Below are 21,770 nucleotides of genomic sequence, written 5' to 3'. Positions count from 1 at the left end.
CCTGTTCCAACACACCTGATTCAAATGAGTGGCTTGTTATCCGGCCACTGCAGAGCTTGATGACGAGCTGATCATTTGAATCAGGTGTGTTGGAGGAGGGAACATCTAAAACATGCAGGGCAGTGGGGCCCGAGGACCGGAATTGAGAAACACTGGACTAAGGGTACTTTATAGATTTTATATCCTTGTTTAAAAATCTAAATATCAGCAGGAGAAGATCATGTTCACGTAATTTAGAAAATTTACAGATTTCAGGATAACCTTGAATTTACTGTTTTGTTGAATATAACAGAGTAAGTAAAATATATTTTTTACTCCCACACCAATTTGCCAAATCTTGCGAAAGCCCTGTCTTAAAGTGACAGATTCCCTCACAAATGTTTGACTATAAACCAGTAAAACAAGCTTATAGCCATGCTAGCAGCTCTGTGAGGCTGTGCATGGGCACAGAAATGCTTTGGGCTAAATGCTAACATCAGCATGCTAACATGCCCACAAAGACAATGCTATAATCCTGGTGTTTCAAGGTATAATGTTTCCTATGTTCAACATTTTAGTTTAGCGTGTTAGCATAGTAACATTTGCTAATTATCTCTAAAAAAAAATCTTTCCTTGATGGGAATGTCAATTTTTTGTTTTGCAGATTTTTGGTCGTGAGCTAAAATAAGAATTTGGTAACCCAAGCTATGCCATACCCCACTATCTGATGGTTTTCATGTCCATGTTTGTCTTGCTGCAGGTCCTTCAAGCCAGACTTTGTTCTGATTCGCCAGCATGCCTACAGCATGATCCCCGGTGAGGACTTCCGAAACCTGGTGATCGGCCTTCATTTTGGTGCCGTTCCGAGCATCAACTCTCTCTTCTCCATCTACAACTTCTGCAGCAAACCTTGGGTGGTGAGCAAACTTTAACGTTTTTGTGAGTCTCTCCCTCTGGAGCTGCCTCCGGCTGATTTATTTGGGTCATTAAAGGGACCTGTAACGCCTGTCTCTGGAATTGAACAGGTTGTGAATGCTGGGCTCTGTATGGGCTCTTACTGGTAGTCTTGTCAGCTGCGGTATAAGTTTAAAGGAGCACGTTTGTTCAGTAAAAGACAAATCCCATACTTAAAAAAATTTGATGAAATATGCACTTCACCAAGTTGTAGTTCACTTACCACATATTTACAGCTGTTATCTATTTTGCAAAGCATACCATACACTTTTAGAGAGCAATAATTTAGTATTTATTTTGATGTTCAGTCAAAATCAATGGCAGAAATCTGAAAGCTGCTTGAGATGGGCGATAAATCTCTATCCATGATCCCTGAATGTTAAATGTGCTGGCACATGTCCCCCTTTGGAAGCCAAAAACATTTTAAGCTTTAAGAAAAGCTGCATATGCAAAAGGGTTTTGAACACAGTGATTTACAGTGTTTGAAAAACACAGCATAAAATGTAGGTAATGTAAATGTCACCATGTGTTTTGTAATGTGGTGAAATAATAAATGAGCAACTATTTTCGAAATCTTGCAGCACCCTTGGCTCATCCTCAAGAATGGGCTCCATTTCTCTTCTTTTCAGTCAAAAATGTGTCCATTTTGTGCTTGTGTTTTCACATTCTGGATAAATCATGCTAACCTGAATCATGCTAACCATGCCAGCCTCAAACAACTCTTGTTTGTTTATTGTTCCAAAATCAGTAGAGAATCAAGAAACCTATGCTATGTTTGAGAAATGGTTGGCAAGAATGTAAAGTGTTTGTGAATTGAAGTTGATGAGGCTTAAACGCTCATATGGTCTGTTACTCATAATGTAATCTGCATTTCTGGCTCTATTTAGTTGTTGGTTGCTAATGATGATCTAAAACATCGGCAGTAAATGTGAAGCTCTACAATCAAACAGGGAAAGGACACCTATTTTAAAAGCGGTAGAGAAGCTTTTCTACGGTCAGTGTAGCTGAAGATTGCCCAGAATACACTGCAGCACCAATTTCAGGGTGATTTCACTGTTTGTGTTTACCCACAGCTGGATGCAATAAGTCTGAAAATAGGTTTTTCTTTTTAGGGCAACAGGTGTTAAAACTTCCACAGTCAGAGCTGGGTCTAACTGCAATACGTCACACGTCCATTTTGTCCTAATCCAATTTTGAGATGTAGATCATCCATCAGGCAACATTCAAAAGCTTCACACTAGCTTCTCCTGCCGTCCACTGCTTAAACAATGATGTCTGACTGTCATGTTTCTTTGTGCTTGCAGTTTTCTCAGATGATTAAGCTCTACCACTCCCTCGGTCCTGAGAAATTCCCCCTGAATGAACAAACCTTCTATCCCAACCACACGCAAATGGTGAGTTCTCTGCCTTTCCAATACTGAGAACAGACCCACACTCACACACACACACTCACAAAAATCACCATAGACCTCCTGTGGCCAGTTTTTCATTAAATCTTTATTATAAAAATATAAAACACAGAAATTAAGTCAAACATTTCTATAACCCCTACAAGGAAACACCCCCCCACACACTTCAGGAATCAGTGTTTACACACAGACTGTACACAGCTTCCTTGATTGGATTTTTTTTTGTTTTTAAGGATCAAACTTGACCAAGTGTTTCTGTGTTAAGCAGACAGTATATTTACACAAACGTGAACCACAGAAATAGTGACACAGAAATGCCACAGCTGGAGAAAGAGCCTCGTCATCACATAGAAAGACAAAGGAGATATTTTACACACAAGAGAAAATCTCTACTGGCTTAGATTTGTTTGCTTTACACTAAGTGTTTTCCCTCAAAGGTCGGTACTAACTTTTCTTGTGACTTCTTAAAAACAAACTGATACATAATCATGACTCACGACTGTACGTTGCAAACTTAAGCCAAAGATTTGCTGTCAAGAGGAAGCCAACAGGCTGAAGAAGAATTTCACTTAAAAAAAGCAAAACTTCAGTTAAAAATGAACATGGACTGAGAGCTATTTTGTTAAAAGCTGACTACTTTCCTGTGCAGTTAAATAGCCTGGATTAACATCACTGAATTCTAATAATTTTATAGTAGATTATAGTAGAATTTAGATGAATTTATCAAGCCAGTAAGCCATCGCCGTTTTCCTCTGATATGATCTGACTTTAGCGGAAAGTTTTAGAGTCTGGAGATGTTCAAAATGCTGTTTTCACGCACAGAAAACTCAGGGAAAACACCACATTTTTCCTATTTTGGAATGAAATAAGCTGATTTGTTCTCTTGCTGATATTAACACGAGAACTTCAGTTCCATCCTCCTGTCTGCCCATTAAATATGAAGCCGCAAGATGGTTTAGCTTAGAATAAACACTGGAAATAGCTACCTTGGCTCTGTCCAAAGATTAAAAAAAAAAAGCTTACCAGCACCTCTAACAGCTCACTAATTAACATGTTATATTGTGCTCGTTTAATGGAGGTGTAAAAATGACCAGACTCCAGTAAGTAACTGCACCCGGCCAAGAGACAATCCAACACATAACCCTCTGCAATATCTGATATTTCTATGAATTAAACAAAGGAGACATAAGGTGGGAAATGGTGAGCTTTAGTGGCGCTGGCAGGAAGATATTACAGTTGAACAGAACCAGGTTAGCTGTTTCCTGTCTTAATGCTACTGATACTACTGATAAGCTTACTGGCTGCAGCTTCATATGTAGCATACATTACACAAGTGGTATCAATCTTCTCATCTAACCCTAAGCAAGAATGCAAAGTGTGTTTTCTGAAATGTTGAACCACCAACTTGGTCAAAGCCAGTTTTTGTCCTCAGTGCTGCCTATGTTTAATGTTAGTGATGAAGGGGCCATTACTCAGTATGAAGCAAATCTGTGTCTGTTATTGGAATGGACTGAAGGTACAGCACTGGGAAAAATGAGAAAAAACCCTATATGGAGCAGGTGAACAAGAATGAATTTAGTGACAATATTTCAATATTGTTTTATATATATATATATATATATATATATATATATATATATATATGTATGAAATAGTTAAATACAAAAAGACTGAATATACACTTATAAAATATCTCATTGTCTGAAACCTCTGCTTATACTTGACTCCCAGCAGGGAAACTATGATCACGGTTGCAAAAAAAGTACCATAAGTAGCCTACCAGTCCAATGGAAATGCTGGTCCTTCATTCTGGACGGTTGCACAGGCTGTGATGGTTGTCACAATGCAGTTTTGACCTGTTATTACATATTTTTTTCTCTTTTTTTTTTGCAGATATACCACATGGTTACAGAATAATCCAATAAACATATAAATAAATGCATTACAGAGGTTTCAGCTGAGTCGATAGTTCATTTCTGTAGCTTATGTTATATACAGCAAAAATAAAATATCACCATCTCTGCAAGAAGTGAGCTCTTCCCTGCGTTGGCACTGTAACAGACAGACATTTTTAGCATTTCTGATATTTATCAGTGCTCAACAGAAAGGGCGTTTGTGATATAACTGCAAAGAGTTACATTGCAAACATTCAGGTAAGCAGAGATACTACCATCCATAAAGACACGTTACAGTAAAAACTCAACATAATTGATGTATACTTCACTGTAAAACAATACCATTTTCAAAAGGTTTTTTGAAGCCAAAGTAAGAGGTATAACTTTCAGAGATCATACCTCACATTGGCACTTGATCTGTGTGGTTGAAAAGATTTTTGGCTCTGCTCTGTATTGCTGATGTGCAGAAGTGAGTCTAATGCTAGCTAGCGCAGTTCAGTAGCAACAATGCAACACCTTCTCATATTTCAACATCGTGATCATTGGCTGTACTTTTTCATTGATTGAAATTCATCTGCTACTTCATTACCTTTAGCTCTGAGAGTCCTTGCTTTTTAAAAAGTTTAACTGCCTCAATACACCACCATGCTAGGTTAGCAGTAGAGTAAGTGCAGGTCACTAATTAATGCCAATAATACTTATACTTTTAATTCTCTGCAGGTCAATGCTTGTCTTGGGGATTTGTTTTTCAAATCTGAAGATCACAATAGAGGTTGACCAAGGTCTCGCACTCATTTATGGTCTTTTAAAAGTCTGTCTTTGTCCCTTTTTTTTAACACCACTGAACCCCAAAGAGACAGTTTGGTGCAAGGACAGTTGATTTGTAGTTTGGGAATATGATAAGATTCCAACAGGGTGATCTGCACAACAAAAAAGGTATTGTTTTCTATCAGAAGTGCTACGAAACAGGCACTGTAATGGATTTGATCTTTTCTCTTTTTTTGCCCATTTAAAGAGGCTGTCACCCAGGCCAGTGAGCTTTAAGAGTCCTGTAATACTCTAGAAGTGATTGGGATGGGACGGAATCAAGGAGATGGCAGTGGATTTCAGGCAGGGTGCTTTGGGGTTCAGGGGTCGGTGGTGTTGATGGTGGTTTTGTCGCGTGCAGTCATGCCCCGGTACCAGCTGCAGTAGCCCTCCTTCTGCTGGATGCAGGCGTAGTGCCGGGACTGGTAGCCGGGATAGCCGAAGTGTGACAGCATGTCCGTCCATAGGCACTCATTCTTTGAGGTCACAAAGCAGGGCAGGTAGTGGCAGGGCTTAATCTACAGAGACAGAAGCGAAACTAAAGATGTAGCCATGAAGCAGGAATTAAAACTACCTACTAGCAACAACTGCTATAGACCCACTGTGTTTTTTCAGTTGAATAGTTATGAATCTAGTTCCTGGCTTACTGTAATACACTCTAGTATATTTTGAAAATTTTAGCGAGCGTTAGACAATCTATACACCAAATATAAGATACAGCTAGCAGGCAACTAGCTTAACTAGCATAATATTGGAAAAGTGGGGAAACTGGGTCTTTCCAGTTTAGAGATTTACAAAAAAAAAAAAATCACATTTAATACCTGTAAACCACTCTTTAAGTTGCTAAATGAGCTAAGAGGTGACTTTTTAAAAATTTGGATAGTGGCAAGCTAGCCGTTTTTCTCCTGTCTACAGTCTTTACCCTAAAGTAAGCTAACATCCCCTAGCTTCACATTTAGCATGAGAATTGTATTAATGTCCTCACCTAAATCTCGCCCCAAAATGAAGGACATTCTTTTAATGTTGCTGAACAACGTATTTGGCTTATTTTCTAATTGAAGCTAACTTTAATTAGCAGTTGTATGCAACTTCAACAACAGTGAGTCTACAGCCTGGAGGTCTGTGCAAAGGTCAAAGTAGAATTAGCTTAATGATCTATTAACATATGAAATAAATCTCACAATTGTACAAGAGAAATCAAAGAAAGTAAGCGAGTATATGATTTGGTTGAAATATAAGGGGTGAAGCATCTACAACATGGAATCTCCCCTGAGCTGTACTGCTTTCAGCTTTTTCTTTTAGTCATTTATTGCAGCAGATTAATAGATGAGGTGTGAAAAGGCAGCTTTTTAAATAGTTAAGTGAAAAACCAATAAGCACACCCAGGCATTCATATGCTTTGTGCTGTGGGATGTTAAATGAATGTCATCCATCTCCGTGAAGCACTGATGTTTTTGTAGTTTGTTCATGATTCAGTTCAGTTTTATTGAACCTCTTTTCGTGCGTCACACCTCCAGGTGCTCCCACAAAAAGCAGCTTCACAGATGAATATCCTGCATGAATTGACAGGAAGATTCGCACAACTACTCAGAGGTGATGAACAGAAACGTGGCATTTAGCGACAGCAAAATGGAGTCATCAGCCAAATAGAGCTGCGCTTATCTGGATCTGAATCCGCCAGCAAATTCAATCAGCAAGTTGGAGGGCGCACTTGCCATTTTTGGATGTTTTTGTTATTCAAGCCTGGAGAGTCTGTCCTCCACGGTTCAGAGAAGTTCGACATAACTTCCTGGTTTGAGTGATTTTATTGATGTGTGGGGAATAATTTTCGAACCGGTACGACGCGCTTCCTGCTTTGCAATGCAGTAAATCATCATTTGTGGAGGAATGTGGAGGACGCCGGAGTGTCTTTAGTAAGTGTGATGATGTTTATGCCTGCCTTTGCTTACTGACTCTCAAACTGAAGTCTTGGTTGATCGATGGGCTTCTCTGCATGCCTCTGGGCTGCTGCCATGTATGCACTGTACACAGTTTGCAGGAGATGGCCTGCACCGGGAACAAATAGGTCTCTCTGCTAATCCACTTATACTGATAGGGGCCGATGGTGTTAGCAGATGTCCAGGACACTGTTGTACAGTAGGACGTTTATGAGGCGGGTCAGCAGCTGCACAGCGGCAGGCTACATGTTTGAGGCACATAAAACTAGGAATGAAGACTTGAGCTAATTCCAGAGCTGTTATTAAATAACTCCCGGTGGTGGTGGTGAAACTTATTTTCTCTCTATTTCTGTCTCTGCTGAACATCCATAATGTAGAACAGTGGAAACGATGCTGATGATTCAGTCTCAATAACAGTAGCACTGTATAACAGCCATTCAACCACGAGGGTCACTTTAAGTGAACGATTTTTACTCTCACAGTCACAGTTGCAAGAGAAGTTGAACAGTAGCATTAATGAGCCTGAATTGGTTTGACCTTTCACATGCAAAGGCACTTCCATCAGAGGTATTTCCCTCTTTGTGTAATCATTAATAAGCACTCTAGTACACTTTATATAAGTGGTCATTTCATGTTTAGTCTTAGTTACATTTTAGCAGTAAGCTCTAGCTCCTCCTTCTCTTGATCCTCCTCCTCCTGCCTCCTCGTCCTGCCTTATCTTCCTCACTCTTGCTCGGTGAAGGTTGCTGGTTTCCACTCACCCTGCAGTTGCAGCCCAGCTGGTAACGATGGTTGATGCCTTTCTTCTGGGCCAATGAGAGGCGCTCCCACCGCTCATTGAAGTTGCACAGCCCTGTGTAGACCTTGTCATCATACACTCGACCTGAGGAAGAAAAGAACAGAGGGAACTGATTAATGTCTTGAGTCCCAAATTCAATCCACAATCTCCAGTTGCTTTTGAAAAAAGCCATTTTTGAAGTGCCACTTTGGAACTTGGCAACTTTCTGCTGCTGCACAGACTGTATTCTTTCTTCATTCTTAAATTTTGATTCAATTGTCAAAACCTGATTGAACCACCTGTGGATAGGACTTCTCTCTTTTGCAGACAAAGGTGTAGGCAGATGCTGAAAGGCTGATAAAACAGGTACTTTTTTTAATGCAAATTCTTGGCATGAAAGGCTCAACCATGTCAGCAGGTCCATGAGGCTATACTTGGGCAGCTAGCTAAATGCTAATTTCAGCATGCTACCCTGCTCACAATGACAGTGCTGCCATGTTTAGCAGGTTCAGCATGTATGTTTACCAGGTTCACCCTCTTCACTTGACCTGTTAGCATGCTAACATTTGCTAATTAGTGCTAAACACAGAGTACAGCTGAGTCTGATTGGAATTGTATGTTCTTTTTGAATATAATAGATGAAAAGTTAAGGGATCACCAAAATGATTACAATTCATCCTAACGGGGACATGAATGCATGTACCAAACCTATCCATAAGTTGTTGAGAGTTAAGTTGTTACTCAAAACCACAAATGTCAACCTGATGGTGGTAAAGTGGTGAACCTCCTGACGGACGCTGCCAGCCCTGCTAGCATCAACCAGATTCATAGTGCTTTCCGAAGCTTTAAGAAAACTATTATCTTTAATAATTAACAGTAACTTAATCAAACTTGGTGTCATATTGCTGGTAGCTCTTGTTGGGAAAAAAAAATCTTGATCTTGTCTAATTTCACAGTCCTCTGTATGTAACATAGGATAATATAAACAAACCGCTCAAGCAATCCACCTTGTTTATGTATGGTAAGACAATCTCATACAGTAAGACCATATTAAACCAACACCCCTATTTCTGAATATCCAAAGGTCAGCAGACGTCTATTTTTAGTGCCGGACAGTTTGCAGCTTACTGACTCCTGAGACAGGTGCACTGAAGCGGCCTGCGAGCGTTCAGGAACATCATGATTTGTCACCATATGTCTCCTTCACCGTGTTGTCACCACACGGGAATTTGACAGCTCACAAATATGTGCTTCTTCGACCCCCCTGAACCTCCTGCTCAGCCTGCATCCCCGCACTGGGATTACTGGAGTCACTTGCAGGCTTATTACATGGTGTTGAGTGTGTGACATGCTCCTAAAATACTAATCAGGGCTGGAGCACTCAAAGCTTGATCAAAGGAGAGCCAAGCAGCTCGTCTCACAGGCCCTGGTGTGTTTAAAGTGCTTGTAATGCAGTCTTGATCATATGCAGGACTTATTATAGACTCCTTGAGAGCAGCAAAAGACATCAGTGATGTCACTCGCACCCGGACTGGGTAAACATAGCCATTGCTGCCTGGCAACGCCGTTTCGTTCAGTTGCACTGTGGGGTGTAGTTACAGTATTTACAGGTCAGGACTTAGCGACAGTTCTATACACCAAGCACAGCAGGGTCCAAAGTAAACTGCACCTCTGTTGGAAATAGCAAGTAATAAAAAGCTTCTGCTTCTTCCTTCAAGTTGTTAATTACAAGTTGAAGGAAGAAAACTTCCTTCTACAGTTTTTGGCCTGGGAAGTTGAGAGAAATCAGTACAAAAATGTTAAAAAAGGGCCTGCTTTGCCTACTTGCACGATAGCAAATGGTAGGTTATAAATAGTGGGAAAGTTTGTGTCACAGGACAAATGAAGAAGTCTTGAAAAAGAGATGACTGAGGACAGAACAGAGCACAAAGTCAAAGCAGCAGAGCTAGTCTGACTTACTGTGGATCCTGCACTTCCCATAATGCAACTTGATAACTTTTAAACACCCTAGCCAATCCTTTACCATTATCCTGTAATTGTAACTGGTGATCACAGTGAAAACTGGTGTGCCAAAGTAAGTTTGACAGTGGTAGTCAGCCGTACAGCTGAGTTCCTGTGATTAGTAAATTGAATTGAACTACCAAAAAAGCATCAGATTGTGCCTCTCAGTAAAGATCCTGCCAGTCACGTACAAGCATAAAATAACAATCAAGGATATATGTAAGTGAATAAACCAAAGGCAGCTTACCTGTGATCAGGTACTGGTACTTATTGATGTCAAATTTAACGCCGCACAGACTCTCTGAGGCGTCTGTGTAGATATGCTGCACATGCTGGACTTTGTCGAACCCTTTGTACATCTGCGAGACATGAGAAACAAAATTGGAGTGAATACCTGAGTAAAACGTGCAATGCCATAACCCTCACCCTGGCACAACACCCCCGACCCCACCTCCACACATTAATAACCAGGAATGAAAACAACACGCCGGCTTTATCAGATGACATTCCTTATGGAATGCCTCGTGGGAGAAGGAGTGTTAGGCTCGGCCCTTAACTAAATCGTAGATAACATGATTATGTCGTGTAATGTGCTTCTACTTTGATGCTGTTTTGGCAAGGTCATTGCTAAACTGTGGAACTCAGCTCCTTCTATTCAGCTCAGGTATGCAGAGCCAACAGTCAGTGTTTGCCCTGAGAACTTTTTTCAGTGTCATTTATTTGTCTGGGAACAACAGGAAATCCCTGTTTAGATGTGTCGCTCCCAGAAAAGCAGAACAAACTGTTACTTTAGCCTGAAACTGTGGAGGTTTGGGAAAACCAAAGGCATTTGTCTCATAGGATTTGTTGAAATTTGGAGGGAACTGTATCCTATTATAGCCCACAAGGAAAACCACTGTTTGCAGTATAAACCAGCAGACTGTAATACAAATAAATAACCCATGAGGTGCAAAGGTCACATCTAATTCCTGAGGCTAATCCTTACAGTGATGATTGGTGTGCTTCTCTAACAAGAGGCCACTTAATGCTTTTGTGCAAACTGGGATTGTACTGATGCAGCGCATGACTGTTGAAATGTTTATACTCTGACTGAGGAGTTTGGTTGAGCTGTAATGCCTGTAAGCTCGCTAATCCTCCGGCCTGGCTCCTGTCTGAGCAGCGGGCCGGTGTCAACATCTGTCAGAAATATGCAGCGTTATGTAAGAATACAGAGGAAGTGAAGAACAGGCTTTCAGGCTAAGTATCCCAAACTGCTTTTCAGCTATCACACAGCAGCGGAGAGAGGCGGAGGGTCAGTCTCGTAGCTAAAGAGTTTCTGCCACATTCAGTATGACATTTTGTGTGCCTGTGCTTTTAAATCAAAGGAGATCAAAGAGTATCCTTAAATGGAAGAAAAATAGGTTGGTTTCTCATTTTATCTTAACAACACTCTCAGTGCAGCGGCCCTGTGGTTACAATTAGAGTAATGGGTTACATAAACAGCAACCTTAAAAGATAAGTTTCAATGATAAAACCAAAACAAACCAAAGTCAGCTGAGGACATTGCAACCTTATTATTCCAATACGTTCAAGTTAAGCACTGTGCCATTTAAATTAACATGCAATGGACAAGCATGTTAACTTGAAGCTTTGGGAAACGGCTAGCCTAACTTTGGTCAAAGGTAGAAAACCCCTACCAGCACTCTGAAGCTCTGAAGATTTTTTTTACTTTTTCAGTATCTCTTGCTAGGCTAATTGTACTGTCTGTAACTTCATAATTATCTCAAAGACATGAGGATGGTATCAACCTTCTCATGTAATACTCTGCAAGAAATGGAGTAAGTGTTGTTGCCAAAAAGTCCTACTAGTCCTTTAAAGCATGAACGATTCAGTTTCTTGCTCAGCAGTACTTCAGCAGAGGACTGACGCTCTCACCTTCATTTGCTTGACCGTGTAGCGCATCGTTCCAAAAGGTCCATCTCTCAGGAGCTTCTTGCCCACCACTTTAGCTCGAATGACTGCAAAGAGAAAAGACAGAGCGGTCAATGACTTTGAAATGATCTGAGCAAACTGTCACATTCCTCTAACATATAACTTTGAGCTTTCCTCTCCAATCCATCAAATAACACACTGCCTCGTCCAGTAGGAGGCATTAGCAAACCCATTATAAATACCATTTCAGGACGAGGTTGGCACTAGAGTTAATCCGTTTATCCGATTTTCTGCATTGCTGCTGTGTGCCAAGGGAGGCCAATGGGAAAAAAAGACAACAGGGACTTTAGAGTTTGATACAGAAATTAGAGGGAAAGAGGCCTCGTACATGTACCAAGGCTTCATTCTTACTGCTGATGTTCAAGATTGCTTGGATGACTGCTTTTATCAAAGATGAAACTTTTTTTGTATTATTCAAGTCAGCATTAGCAAAACCTTACTTCATTCGGCTTTTTTTAAACACTACAGCAGAGTCACATGAGGCAGAAAAGGGGCAGTGTGCATCTCCTCTGTTTAAACAGGTTTCCTTCTATATTGGGATCAGGCCTTGAAAAAGATCTAATCTGAGTGCAGGACCCTCATGTAAACGTCTGCAAGGTGAAAACACTTTGACGACTTTGATTTGTTTGCTTTCACTCATGTTCGAGTAAGGGGGCTTTTTGTGGAAGGCCAGGGAGTTTGGAGTGTAGAAACGAGTGATAATTTGATCTGGTGAATGGCATCTAACCAGAGTTGCGGGCCCTGCATAAGCAGTCAGTCCTCTGTGAAGTTCACCTGCTGCCCACAGCCGACCGGCTGCAGACACAACTAACACTGGCCATGTTTGTTATCTTCTCCCGGTGGAATTTCCTTAACACATTCTTTAGGGGCTCACATTCCCCAGAAAGGAAAAAAAGTGAGAAGCCTTTCATTCTTTTTCGACTGGAGAAAGAAATGACGCATGTGGCACCTTCTGGTTGGTCTGCATTTGTCTAGCTGTCCTACTTCCAGGCAAATGGAAATGGACATAAAAATAAAACTCAAACAGGAAGCAGTTACAGCACGGCCACCCAAAAGTGGTGACCGCACATTTATTTTGGATATAAAAACCTCAATTTAAACCAAGAGTTTATTTAAATAATCCCCAAAAACTTATTTTGAGCCAGTATGAGCAAATTAAAGGAATGTGGCCATCCAGCATCTGACCAATAGAAACATGGTGTACCCTGTTTGGTTCATTTTCTTTCAGTTTGATGTGTTTTCATGAAAGTTTCTGATCATCAGTGAAAATGCACAATATAGTGAGTAGTTCTTTTCAATTTGTCTATGACAAAAGGACAAACAGGGCTCAGATGAGATCTCACTGCTCTGTGAGAATGTACTCAGGTGGTTTGAGCTGAGTACTAACATGAGCATGCTAACTTGCTCATAGTACAGTACATGCTGACATGCTGTTCAGCAAGTAATGTTAACCATGGCCAGCATTGTGATTTTGCATTAGCCTGCAAACAATGCTTTGGAGTATCAGCCATACATTAAACATGAGGCACAGCAAAATGGAATAATCTTTCAAAGTGCCAGTGAGGTAACACTGCTTCTTCAGCAGAGCACAGAAGTGTTTCATTCCACATGCCAACATTGTGTTATACTTATTGACTTTCACTGACAGCTTCACCATAAATCACAAAACCAAGGTAAATGCACATCATTTCAGGCCTTGCTGTACTGACCCCCTGCCTGCCCTCCGCCGTACGACCTTTCACAATAACTCGCTGCAGATCATTTGATCCATTAATCTGTCAACTCTTTTAATAAGAACTAAATTAGCGCTATTAACTGATAGACCGCCGAGAAATGTACCCAAATGCTGTTTGACAGACGTTCGCTGCTGCAATTACAGAGGAACCAGGGCACAATTACAGAGGAATGTGCACATATAACAGGATACTTTTGCCTCTGTTAAATACACTTTTTCTGTTATTTTAAGTGTCACCCCAAAACCTAGTTTCCTCCACTTGCCTGACCTCAAAACCAACCCTCACTAGAAACAAATGTTCGTGTTTGAGGGGCCACGGGTCAGCTGATGTTACTGAAGAACATCCAGATAGGACCCCTCTTGTTGGATGGCAGCCACTAATTGGCCAGTGATGGTGCCATCACCCAGAGGAATGTGTGAAGGGCCTCAGCTGCTCCGGAGACAGAGGATTTGTGTGATTCCCCTGCAGTGACCCCACGACCTCCTCCACATTCAGCCGTTATATTTATGCACAACCACAGGGCCGCCTGCTCACGTCAAGAAGGCTGCATTACAAGTGTTTATTTAACCCAGTTTCATAATGTGTTCTCGTATCACCCTGGTTCAGCTGGAAACTGTGGACATACTGTGTAGATAAAAGGCATGTGTCTTCAGTTCAGGGAATCACTCATGTTAGGATTACATCACAATATTCAGTGATAGAGCATATATTGCACACATTGCTAGACTATCAGCTATGATAAATCATAATGTCTGTGTAACTGAGGCAAGGCAAAAAGCGGGAATTATGTATGTTTCTTTAACACGCACGCTGCCTGTAACTCGTCTATGTCCAGGTCTAATAAGTCAAACTGGCAGGGGAATACGTTTAGAGCGCCTGCATGTTTTCAAAAAACACACTGATATTTGGTAGCTTCTTGGCGGCAACTTTATTGACCTTACGGCATGAATTTACGCATTAATGCAAAAACACTGATACCGTTCGATGCTTCACGATACAGTTTAATACATGTGATGACAGAAAAACATTTTCACATTTATCATACTGACTAATTTAGTTAGCATGGTGATTGCAGTAGGACACCAGGCAGCTGAAGTGCTTCTATTTGTAACCTTATTTGGCTGTGAATCATAAAGTTGGACTGAAATTCGAATACTTGTTCCTATTTGTGTAAAGATACATAATAACATAATGAAACTGCAGCCATCGAGCGTGGTTTTCATTTTTGACACGCTGTCACCTTCCATTCTGACTTGAGAGTGTCATATAGCCTGCGACCACTGATATAACGCTTTATTTTAGTAGTTAATAACCCAGTGGGTAATGTAGTCGAGATGAAATATCTATCAGCTACTCTATATTGTAATGCAACACTCTCTCTCCCTCTTAGTTTTCTAAACATGAAGAATAACAAGCCAGTGCCGTGACGCACAAGTATTCATCTTCTGCAGAGGATCTGACATACATTTTCAGAGTGGGAGGCTTTTCGTGATAAGAGAGGTAACCAGGGTCTGATTAAAAAGAAAAAAAGAAGAAGTGAATCCATTTGTCACTCAGTATCTCTTGCCTAAAGCAGGGGATTACACAAGCGCGAATGCAAATGCTAAATCTTAAGGTGAGCATGTAATTTAGTTAAACATTTATTTCAACCTACGTACAATGTGGCAAACTGCAGGCATGACAAGAATAAGGTTACTCATTTGTGTGTGTGTGTGTGTGTGTGTGTGTGTGTGTGTGTGTGTGTGTGTGTGTGTGTGTGTGTGTGTGTGTGTGTGTGTGTGTGTGAAGGGAGAGAAAGAAAAGCGAGGCATAGGGCGGGTGACGGTGATTTTAGTATGCGGAAAGTGGTCCAAGTTTGAGGAGGCGAGTAGGAGGAAGAGGAATTCTCAGGATGACACACTACCACGCTCAAAAATAAACAGTGAAACAGAATCCGCTGAAACGCTGGAGCACAAAGCCTGGAACGTTCACTTACCGGCTGGCAAAATGCACAGGAAGCCAGTGCAGTACGAACTATGTTTTAAAATCACAGATACTACGGTGGTCTGTTCATGTCGCAACAGAGAAAGTTTTAAGTCCAGTGTTAATTTCACAGATTCTTTTAAAGACTTATTTTTCCACCTTTCAACAAGGTGACAGTTTTCCTTTTCACTGGATGTTTCTGTTGGATTGAAGCATGGGAATCTTTAAGTAACCAGTCATTTGAATTCAAATGTCATGCTAGCTGACCTCAAAAACACTAGTTGTCTGAGTTCAAATTGGTGTCTTTTGTAAGCTTTGCCAAAGTGTTCAAACCGAGCGCACTGGAAAAGAGAGTGACAACCAACACTTGAATCCTTGTCAGTTGTCCTGGCATTATCTTTGCTTCCTCTGTCCCTGCTTTTCACATCCCTTTCTCCTTTTATCTTTGTCACTGACTCACTTGCTGTGTCCATTTTTCACTGGCTGCCTCTCACCTTTTCTTTTTCCACTTTTTGGTGTGATGATTACGAAACCGCTGTTCAAATGTCAGTGACATGAAATGAAATTCCTGTAGTTTGATAAAAGTCTGACTTTTTGTTGGCAGTTACAGGCCACCATAGGTTACAGTAAGTGAAATTGTAATACAAACATTACAATGCTGCCTTTTAAAATACAACTGAAGCTTATGAAATCATTGGTTTGTGGTGTAATAGTCACTGTATCATCATGAGTGTGTGCTGGGCTGATGCCCATTGCCCCTGTGCTGGCCTCATCTTTAAAACAGTGAACCCCTGAGCCGCTGTGTGGTCATCAGAGAAGGAAGGGATGGGCTGGAGATTTGATACGCCTGGCTTAGGGGGCGAACATCCCAAACTTGTACGGAATCCAGGACCTTTGACATCTCCTCGTATTTTAACTCACTTTTGGGAAAACTGCGGATATCTGATCCATTCGTATATAATGCTTCTCATAACAGGAGTCCTGGCTCCGCTCCAGTTATCATCTGTCACCTGTTGACCTGCACATGGGGTGGGGGCGCTGGTGGCTGACATGGGGAGTAGTGATTTAACTAAATGCTACATAAGTCATTAGCAGAAAGAGGAGGATGTATTGGTACCAGGAGAGGTCCGTCACAAAGCCCCAGGCCATGCAACGCCTGAAACCTGCTATGCTGCACTTGTTTGACAAAGCTCCTCTATGCACAATAAAATACCCACAGTAGGGCAGGATCAGTTTCTCTCAATGGCCTGATCCTCAGTCCCAAACCGAGCATACGCACACATCATGCTAATCCCTAGCAACTGACCTGGTTCATGGAGCAAGCATGTAAAGTTTGCTCCTGTCACCCCGAGCGCTCCTGAACTCGTCGTTACGGAGCGATATTAAATCTCAGGGTCAAAGTTTACTGCCAGGCCTCTAATCTTGCTTTTTGAGGGCTTTGGAAAAACAAGCACTGCTCATTTGCCCTTGTGAATGGGCTGCTTTAACCCAGCTGCCTAATAGCAGCCAACTAGGTCTCTGCACAAGAAGGCAGCCAGGTCATTGCCTGGTGCCCAGGTATGTTAGCAGGGAAAGCTGACAGGATGTCTCTAACCTCGTCAGAACAGTGGTAGGCCAGCCAGTCGCACTGTGGAGGATTTCCCACTTATAGTTCAAATACAAACCACAAAATTGACATCTCATCAGGGATTACTGAAATTCAGCGAGGAAAATGAACTCAAACGCATTCCAGATATCTCTAAGATAAGATTATCAAAATGAAGGTAAAGACACAAAAAAATTTGACCAAAAACTAGAGCCGTCTGCTCTTCGAGCACATTCATGCTGTCAAATATTTTGAGTTGAATTTGTCAAATAAAGTAAGACAGCCTCCAATAACCCAATTTCCAACCCTTTAACCTAATTGTGATTCATCCAGTGGAGTGCCTGCGGGTGATTATGGGTCAGGTCCAAGAAAACAAGAGCAAAACGCTTTGAACTCAAGTACGGGTCTTAAATTGGGAAGATTCAGGCCTGTCGCCTTTGATGTTGACGGTGAGAATTACAGGGTTTCTCCCTCGCCGCATTAGCATTTCAACCCCATACTTTTTTGTTTTCCACGTCTCTGTGTTTTAACTCGCCGTGGTGACACAGGCAGAAGGTCTAAGGTGATAGAAATAGAGCTTAAATGGAAGAATGAAAAAGGCCTGGAGGGACCACATTGTGTTATTTGATTATGTGTTCTGTTCACATTCACATTATCCCTCAAAAATGATGCAATGAAGTGATGAATGAGAGGTTTAACAAATTTGGACCACCTGACAAGCTTGTTTTAACATTTGCCTGGAGACAGTTACCTGTATTTTAAGCAATACATGAAAACTTACCATAGAGGCTAAGGCTTGATCACGTTAAACTATTCAGGCTCCCTATACTCACTTTGAAAGTCTGGACTTTTCCGGACTTAATTCCAGTTAAGGAAGCCCAAGAAAAAGTAAAAATTTCACTAAAACTCTAACTTTGATTGAACATATAAGCAAATTTGACCCAGATTAATGAATCCTTTTTACTTTACATCCAACCGGTGTTTCAGAAGTGTTTCGCTCAGAGGACTGAGGTACAAGAGGAACCGCAAGCAATCAAAGCACACTTTGAGCTAAGCCAGGATCTTGGAAATAGGATTTGTGGGGCTCACAACTGATCACTGCAGCCATTGAAGTTAGTCCCACATCGTACACCGGCAAGTTTCAGCGGGTGCCAATACCATGAGCTACGTGAAGATCTGAGGGAGCGTGAAAGGCATTCATTTAGTGTTTGTGGAGGCGGCATTTTCACTCACTCAAACCAGGTCATTTGGCTGGAAACGCTCCTACAAGCCAGGCTATCACGAGTTACCAAAGATGCAAGAGACAAAGAGAGACCAATTTGGGTCTTCAACTTTAAATATCTATGCCGTATATTAACAGGGTTCCTCTTATATAGATGAAGTCCTCTGAAGGCTAGCAGGCTAAACGTGCACCTCCTCCGCTCTAAGACTCTACAGAGGATTCACCAAAGCATCATCATGTGCTCCCACCCACGCCAGAACTAAAAGAAGTGACTTGCGCCTAGGACAGAAAAACAAAACAAAAACTGGTTGTCCTGCATACTTGGGCAAAGAAGACTTATTTTTTTGGCTGCATTTGAAGAAGCCTTTCATAATGGAAAGCCTTGTAACGTGGTGATGATCTATTGAGTAAATAGGACACTGCTGAAGGAAACAGCACTTGAAAGGCATGTCCTGTGCAACGTGAAGTATTTCTTGTTGTGGTGGGATCATTCAGCGTCAGTGTGAAGACCCTTTCAGACACAAAACAAAGGCACCACTCTGTTGTATTATTGGTTAATAAGGATTCATACAGGTACAAGTAGTTCAATAGGGAAAAACACTTGTGAATTTGTGAATTGAATTGTGTTTGTTGCTGAATGTAAGGTGAGAAGATTGATACCACTCTCATTACTGTGTATTAACTTAAAGCTACAGCCAGCAGCCTGTTAGCTTAGCTTAGCATAAAGACTGGAAACTGGGAAACAGTAAGCTTGACCAAAGGTAGCAATGTCCTCCTGCCAATCATGCCAAAGATCACCAACACATCATAGCTTATTTGTTTAATTCATACAAATACTTAAGTGTAAAAGCTAAATTATGTTAGCCTAGCTTAGCTCTAGCTTCATAATTTACCTTACAGACATGAGAGTGGCATCAATTTTCTCTCTGCAGTGGAAGTGAATAAGCACATTTCCTTGAATGTCAGACTAGTCCTATTAAGGACATAATGAAAATGAAATGAAAAATATTTCTAAAAATTTGGTGTATTTAAAATGGAAAGAAAAAAAATTTCTTTCATTTCATTGTGATGTTGGAGCATCAATGAGAGCTTTATAATCTATCATTATCAGCCTCTACTGGTGACCAGTAGTAAGTGCCACATCATTAGAAGCAACATCTGTGTGCGTGTGTGTGTGTGTGTGTGTGAGTGAAGGGGTGTTTCCTGCAGAAACTAGGACTTCCCTTGTAACATTAGTTGACTCTAGGCACAGGGCAAACACATGCTGGCTTGTGTGTGTGTGTGTCTGAGAGAGATCAATTTAGACTGAGAGATATTGCCTCATTATGTGTCAGGGTTTCAGAGAGTGTCACGGTGGCTTTTAGGTGAAATGACAGTGAAGCAAAGTATCAGCTCAACTCAAAAAGACTCAGCTTCTGCCTTAATATGAATGTATGTGTTTGGCTTGAAGTGACAGGTTATCAGTCAAAAAATTAATGTCATACACAGCTCCTTCTCCACAAGAAATCAGCTGCCCTACTGTCCCATCTGTGCCCCACATCTCAACCCAACAACACCCCCTCTGCCTACAGAGGCAGATCAGAAAATCCCAGAGTCTTTACAAGTGTTATCTAAAAACAGAGGCCAGGTTGGACTGGCGTTCCCGGCTAAGCCAGATCCTAAATTCATATTATTCTGGGGAGTCAGAGAAAGTATAGCCAGGCAGTAAAACAAGCTATGTAAACCCCCTCATCCAGAGAGTGTGCAGATAAATAAGCATGATTTGAAACATCTAAACTGACTGTGGACCATTTCGTGCACTGGTGTCACTCATACCTCCCACCCAGAAACGTGCCTTGCTTGTAACAATAAAGGAAACACATGATAAAATCAAAACTTCATCAATTTTGAGGAAGAAAACCCAGGAAATGTAAGGGAACCCTTAACATAGCATAACTCATCACTTAAAGATGCACCACCAGTGTCCTTCAATGACCACAAACCAGTGTGTTTTATTTTAATTGAGTAGTTTAAAGAACAAATTATAATAGTAGTAGAAGTTCTGGAGAAGGCTAAGTTGATGAAAAATGTCCCCATAGATCTTAATTTAAACTAATGTTTCCTGAATACTCAAAAGAAAGATTTAGCTGGAAGCAAGCTTTATTAAAAGACTGCATGCAGTAAACTGATTGCAGATCAGCTCTCTCTCCTGTGTTGACTGACAGGCAGCACTTATATCTCTGAGATATCTGAGAAATATATATATCTAAACGCTACTCTACAGCAGTTAAAGGGTCCATATAATCCGTTACTCACCTATGTCGGAGTTGCAGAAGGCGTCTTGCGGGTGCGTCAGAGCGCACGAGCAGCCCTCCGTCAGCTGGTTAACCTGCAGGCTGCTGAAGACAAACAGCAGGCTGATCAGGTGCTGGTACACTGACTGCATTTCTCTCAACTTTTCCCACCACTCTCTGCTGCTGGAATAAACTGTATGGAGTCCGTCTGGATCCGCTCCGCGCACCGGTGGTACACTGCGTGTAATGTCCAAGTCTCTGCTCTGGTTGTTGTCGCTGGTGCTTCTCGCCTCGCTTGAGCGTTTCTCCCTGATCCCGGAGAGGCGCACAGCCGTACATATAGCGCGCCTGAGAGACGTTCACGCCCCTCTCCACCTCTGCAGCTCGCGGGCGGGGCGGCCAATCAGCGGCCGGCCGGTGATGCCATTAGGAATTACAGACACGATGACATACTGGAACTTTTTTTTTTTTTTTTTTAAACCAGATTGACAAAACAAACATTAAAAAAACGAGGTAGAGGTACATTATGTTTTAAAGATATGTAAGGTTGGTTAAGAAAAAGCAAACTTCAAGGAAAAATGTACATTAAGTTTGGCTGGAAAAATAATTCATACAAGCTGGTGACTTGATTGTATTTCTTCCCACGTTGCTGTGTAAATGATACAAAATATTCAGTTATGTAATATAAATGAGATAAACATCACAATTTCACATGATGGCTTGAAATTTGTGTTTTCTCCAGATGAAGTCATTTGTTAATTGAGTAACTGTGTCAGCCTCTCAAATATATTTGAACCATGGAAACACATTTTTCCTTCTAAATATAACAAAATAGTACAAAAGATTGGCTGATTTATTCTTTTATTCTGTTAAAAGCATTTTCTTTTTCCTCACTTCTCATGAGTCTCACTTAGTCATCCTGCCCACCCCCTGACGCCCACTTAATTAGTAATACTTACAGTATATTGAAGACAGGGTGCAGCCAGATTCCTTCAGTCTGCAGCAGCAATCAGAGGCAATCAGATGACAGTTAATCTCTAAACAATAGCAGCGACTGCAAACAAAGGCTCTACTTTTATTTTTCATTTTTGGACATTTCAGGGCTACCTGTGGCTGCTTATAGGCAGCACTTAGCCTCTTTTAATCCAATTTTACTGTGAACTGGATTTACTCAGGTTACTTGCAGGGCACAATCAGTCAAATTAGCCAAATGAACCCTCTTTTCTCTTCGTCTTGGCTGCGTTCATGGACCCGAGTGGAG

At 41.3% G+C, this 21,770-nt stretch overlaps 2 protein-coding genes across 2 annotated transcripts in view; one reads left to right on the top strand and one right to left on the bottom strand.

The window, feature by feature from the left end:
- The window catches only part of syn3 (synapsin III), a 98,515-nt gene that overhangs the window by 40,849 nt on the left and 35,896 nt on the right, over window positions 1–21,770 (top strand). Inside the window, exons 5-6 of the mRNA XM_070991656.1 lie at window positions 740–896; window positions 2,238–2,327. Of these exons, the coding sequence (XP_070847757.1) occupies window positions 740–896; window positions 2,238–2,327 (247 nt within the window). The remainder of the gene's footprint in view (window positions 1–739; window positions 897–2,237; window positions 2,328–21,770) is intronic.
- LOC139350360 (metalloproteinase inhibitor 3) lies at window positions 4,129–20,814 on the bottom strand. The gene is made up of 5 exons (XM_070991665.1): window positions 20,532–20,814; window positions 11,675–11,757; window positions 10,008–10,119; window positions 7,743–7,864; window positions 4,129–5,562 (listed from the first exon to the last, which is right to left on the bottom strand). The coding sequence occupies exons 1-5, from the start codon at window positions 20,659–20,661 to the stop codon at window positions 5,365–5,367; spliced, it is 645 nt and encodes a 214-aa protein (XP_070847766.1). The 5' UTR covers window positions 20,662–20,814; the 3' UTR covers window positions 4,129–5,364.

This window comes from Chaetodon trifascialis, chromosome 22, assembly GCF_039877785.1.
Source record: "Chaetodon trifascialis isolate fChaTrf1 chromosome 22, fChaTrf1.hap1, whole genome shotgun sequence".
NCBI lineage: Eukaryota > Metazoa > Chordata > Actinopteri > Chaetodontiformes > Chaetodontidae > Chaetodon > Chaetodon trifascialis.
Note: the sequence above shows the minus strand (reverse complement) of the source record. Positions and strands in the feature narration are given on the sequence as shown.